Source organism: Rutidosis leptorrhynchoides, chromosome 7 (genome assembly GCF_046630445.1).
Source record: "Rutidosis leptorrhynchoides isolate AG116_Rl617_1_P2 chromosome 7, CSIRO_AGI_Rlap_v1, whole genome shotgun sequence".
In the NCBI taxonomy this organism is placed as follows: Eukaryota; Viridiplantae; Streptophyta; class Magnoliopsida; order Asterales; family Asteraceae; genus Rutidosis; species Rutidosis leptorrhynchoides.
This window is the reverse complement of record NC_092339.1, coordinates 85,252,927-85,257,420: the sequence shown is the minus strand read 5'-3', so window position 1 is coordinate 85,257,420 and position 4,494 is coordinate 85,252,927. Positions and strand designations below refer to the sequence as shown.

The window sequence follows — 4,494 nt, the reverse complement described above, 5'->3', positions numbered from 1 at the left end:
AGTTGACCTTACCTCTCCTGTCCATTCACCTATCTGCTCGTCCTCTGTGCCAATTCGGCCAGGTGTCGGTAATTGTCAAACAAGTGTGCAGACTACACCACGTGCTATGAAGTCTTTTGGGCCAGATGATGCAGCCCAACACCGTATGGAGCCTACCAATCCAGGTAATATCTCAACCGAAGATATGTTGGGCCAAAACTTTGCTTCAAATAAAGCCCAAATTGATTGTCCAGTGGACCTAATCTCTCATTCACCTATACCTTGCCCTAATCAAATTATTGACCAGTCAATTTCTAATCACCCACCCAAACCAACTTCCAAAAACAAAACCAAATCACGAAAGAAGCTGAGCAAATCAACCAAATTACAAGGTAAAGATCGGGCATATAAGAAGTGTTGTTGGGCGAACATCAGAAGGTGGAAATCTTCCTCGAAGATGATGTATGTGAAGAATTCGGCTAGGAGTAAGAGTGACAAATTGCTTCGATCAGAATGCTCCTCTTGTGTTGGTTTGAAATCAAAATCAAAGAAATCCTCCTCTAATCAACATGATTTCAACTCATCAGAAGACTTATCTAGTTCAGTTCAATTGATGGGAGTGCGTGAATTTGGAGCAAAACTTGGTTTAAAATGGGAGGATAAGGAATCAGGCAAGGGGTTAAACCCCTCTCTGTAAGTCAATGTCCTTTTCGTTTTCATCTGTTACATATGAAGATCATCTCATACAACATAAGGGGTTTCGGGCTCGGTAAAAAGGAAAACAAATTCGGGCGGACAAAAAATTTAATTGCTAAAGAAAGGCCTAGTTTTGTTGCTGTACAAGAATCTAGATTAAATTCGGTTGATCTAAACTGGATTCATTCTTTATGGGGAACAACCGAGTGTGATTTTATTCAAAGAGAAAAAATTGGGAATTCGGGCGGTCAATTGTTAATTTGGGACACTTCTTGTTTCGATGCCATTGATGTAATTAGGTTCGAGTGTGTGATTGGCATCCGGGGTGTGTGGAAAGACAATCAACATCCAATTAATATACTCAATGTTTATGGGCCTCACGATGATGTAAACAAGGTTAAACTTTGGGATTCAATCTCTAGGGTAATCGATGGTAGTGATGAAGCTTGGATATTATGTGGCAATTTTAATGAAGTGAGAAAGCGTGAGGAAAGATTCAACTGTGAGTTTTTAGAATACAGAGCCCGACGTTTCAATGATTTCATTACTAATAACGGGTTATTAGAAATACCAATGGGCGGCAGAAACTTTACTCGGGTTAGCGACGATGGGATCAAGTTCAGCAAATTGGACCGTTTTCTCGTTAACGAAAAATTTCAGCTATTGTGGAAAGATCTCTCAGCAGTCGTTCTTGACAGGAAAAGCTCCGATCATTGTCCGATCCTGTTAAAAGACGAAGAAAAGAATTTTGGTCCCAAACCCTTTAAGATCTTCGACGCTTGGTTCAACGAGGAAAGTAGTGCTCAGGTTGTCAAAGATGCATGGTTAACCTCTGTTCTGATTAGTAATCGTAAAGACTGTATCTTTCGTAATAAGCTAAAGAACGTAAAAGCTGCTTTAAAAGAATGGAGTTTTAAAAATTTCAACAATTTAGATGGGGACATCGAAATTCTAAGGCCGACATGCTTAAACAAAAGGCTAGAACAAATGGATTTTAGAGGGAGATGAAAATAGCAAATTTTTTCATTAGATAATTCATAGGAAAAATAATAAAAGTAACATACGGGGTTTAACCGTCAATGGTACTTGGATTGATTCCCCCAACGAATTAAAAGATGCAATTTTCAATCACTACAAGAAGATGTTCCAAGAATCAAATGAAGCGAGACCAAGTCTAAAAGATCTGTCTTATCCTTCGGTTTCGGTTGAAGATGCCTCAGATTTGGAGGCCATTTTTGACAAATAAGAAATTCGTGAGGCTGTGTTCGAGTGTGGGAGTACGAAGGCCCCGGGTCCAGATGGGTTCAACATGAGATTTTTCAAGCAATTCTGGGATGTTATAAAAGTCGAGTTAATCGAAGCAATTAGTTGGTTTTGGAGCAACTGTGAGTTCTCAAGAGGATGTAACCCATCTTTTGTAACCTTAATACCGAAGAAATCTGATCCTTGTGGGCTATGTGACTTTCAACCAATTAGCCTAATTGGAAGTTACTACAAAATAATCGCAAATGTCCTTTCAAACCGACTTCGAAGAATCATCCCTTCACTAATTGGTTCTGAGCAGAGCGCTTTTTTAAAAGGGAGATACATTTTGGATGGTGCCTTAATTGTTAACAAACCATTGACTTTATTAAAGCAAAAAAAAAAAAGGCATCCTATTCAAAGTAGACTTTGAGAAGGCATTCGACTCACTAAATTGGAACTTTTTGTTGGAGGTTATGGAGTCTATGGGTTTCGGTGTTAGATGGCGGAAATGGATCTTGGCATGCTTGAAATCCGCTACCATTTCGATTCTTGTCAACGGGTCCCCAACAAAGGAATTCTCACTAGGTCGAGGCATTCGACAAGGTGACCCTCTATCACCTTTTCTCTTTATTCTCGCAGCGGAAGGATTAAACATCCTATCTAAAGCCGCAACCGAAAAAGGGCTTTTCAAGGGTATTGAGGTTGGTAATGATAAGGTGCTTTTCTCCCACCTCCAATATGCCGATGATACCATCTTTTTAGGAGATTGGAGTCGCTCAAATGCATATAGCCTACAAAACCTACTCAAATGTTTCGAGTTAGCTTCGGGTTTAAAAGTTAACTTTCATAAAAGTTTTCTTTACGGTATTGGGGTTGGTAATGTGGAAGTACAAAATATGGCGCAACATTTGAGTTGTAATGTAGGCTCTTTTCTGTTTATCTACCTAGGGTTGCCAATTGGGGCTAAATTGAATAAACTTAATACTTGGAATCCGGTAGTGGACAAGATTAAAACTCGGTTATCTAGTTGGAAAATGCGATCGTTGTCATTTGGTGGAAGATTAGTGCTTATCAAGTCGGTCCTTAGTAGTCTTCCGTTGTACTATTTCTCGCTCTTTCGTGCCCCGCAATGTGTGTTAAAAATTCTTGAGAGGGTGAGGCGTGAGTTCTTTTGGGGCGGTTCGGGTTCGGGTTCTAAATTATCTTGGGTTAAATGGGAGAATGTTATCACTTCTTACGAAAACGGGGGGCTAAATATCGGGTCTTTAGATTATAAAAATTTATCTCTATTGGGAAAAATGGTGGTGGAGGTTCAAATCCGAATCCACTTCCCTTTGGGCTAAACTAATTCGAAGCATTTATGGGTCGTGTGGTGGCTTAGATTTGGGATACGAAGCAATTCGTGTCTCAAACCCGAGTGTGTGGCGTTCTATTATTCGTGCAGGTCATAAAGTACAAGAAATGGGAATTCCTTTCATTAACTCGTTCATCAACAAAATCAGTGCAGCATCTACAACAAAATTCTGGGATGATAATTGGATCGGGGGTAATAAGCTTCGAATTTTGTTTCCTCGTCTATTCAGACTAGAAGCTGTGAAGACTGCATCCATCATAGATCGAGTCGTCACCACTGCTGCTCCTACACTATGGAAGTGGGATTGGGATCGAACTCCAACAGGCCGCACCCTTACAGAATTCGATGATATGTGCAGCCTTTTGTTGGGATACAATTTTGATACTGTTTCTGATTCGGTCCGTTGGGCTTTAACAAATGATGGTTCCTTCTCGGTCAAAGCATTGTGTTCGCTTATTGATGATCATTTACATCCAGGTAATTCTAACAACATGGCTACTATGCGCAATAGTTTAGTTCCGAAAAAACTAGAAATCTTCGTTTGGAGAGCGGTACAAAGACGAATCCCGACTAGGGTGAATCTTGATAAACGGGGCATCGATCTCCATAGTGTTAGATGCCCTCTTTGTGACGACGACCTTGAATCCGTGGAACACACATTAATCTTTTGCAAGCACGCCTTCGATTTGTGGGAACGAGTCTTCATTTGGTGGGGGTTTGGTGGTATGAACAATTTAAGCATAAACGAGATCCTTCGGGGCCATTGTCCAAACTCAACGTCCAACCTTGGTAAAAAGATATGGCAAGCGGTGGAATGGGTGTGTTCATACCTAATTTGGAAGAATAGAAACAATAAGATTTTTCGTGACTCAAGTTGGAACATTCAGGTGGCATTTAACTAAATCCAATCGCAATCATTTGAGTGGATTTCTCATCGTTTAAAAGGTCGGAAATTAAATTGGTTATCTTGGTTAAACGATCCTAGTGTATATCTTAAAATAGTGTAGTCTCGTGTTCGGTTTGCTCTCTTGCAAATCGTATATAGCATTTTGTACTAGTTAGTTTAGATTGTGGGGGACTGACTTTTCCTCATCCCCTTTGTATGTACTTGTGATGTTATTATTAATCTACTTGCCTTTCAAAAAAAAAAATGTAAGTGGCAAAAAATTCATCGATAATTTATTACATATACTGTTTAGGATCAGAAGTAAAATATAATA

At 39.7% G+C, this 4,494-nt stretch overlaps 2 protein-coding genes across 2 annotated transcripts; both read left to right on the top strand.

Annotated features, from left to right (window-relative positions):
* The first annotated feature begins 708 nt into the window (after positions 1-708).
* LOC139859401 (uncharacterized) lies at positions 709-1,683 on the top strand. The gene has a single exon (XM_071848192.1). The coding sequence runs from the start codon at positions 709-711 to the stop codon at positions 1,681-1,683; it is 975 nt and encodes a 324-aa protein (XP_071704293.1).
* A 1,698-nt stretch (positions 1,684-3,381) lies between these two features.
* On the top strand, positions 3,382-4,176 carry LOC139859400 (uncharacterized). The gene has a single exon (XM_071848190.1). It carries the CDS (start codon positions 3,382-3,384, stop codon positions 4,174-4,176), a length of 795 nt encoding a protein of 264 aa, XP_071704291.1.
* Positions 4,177-4,494: the final 318 nt, after the last annotated feature.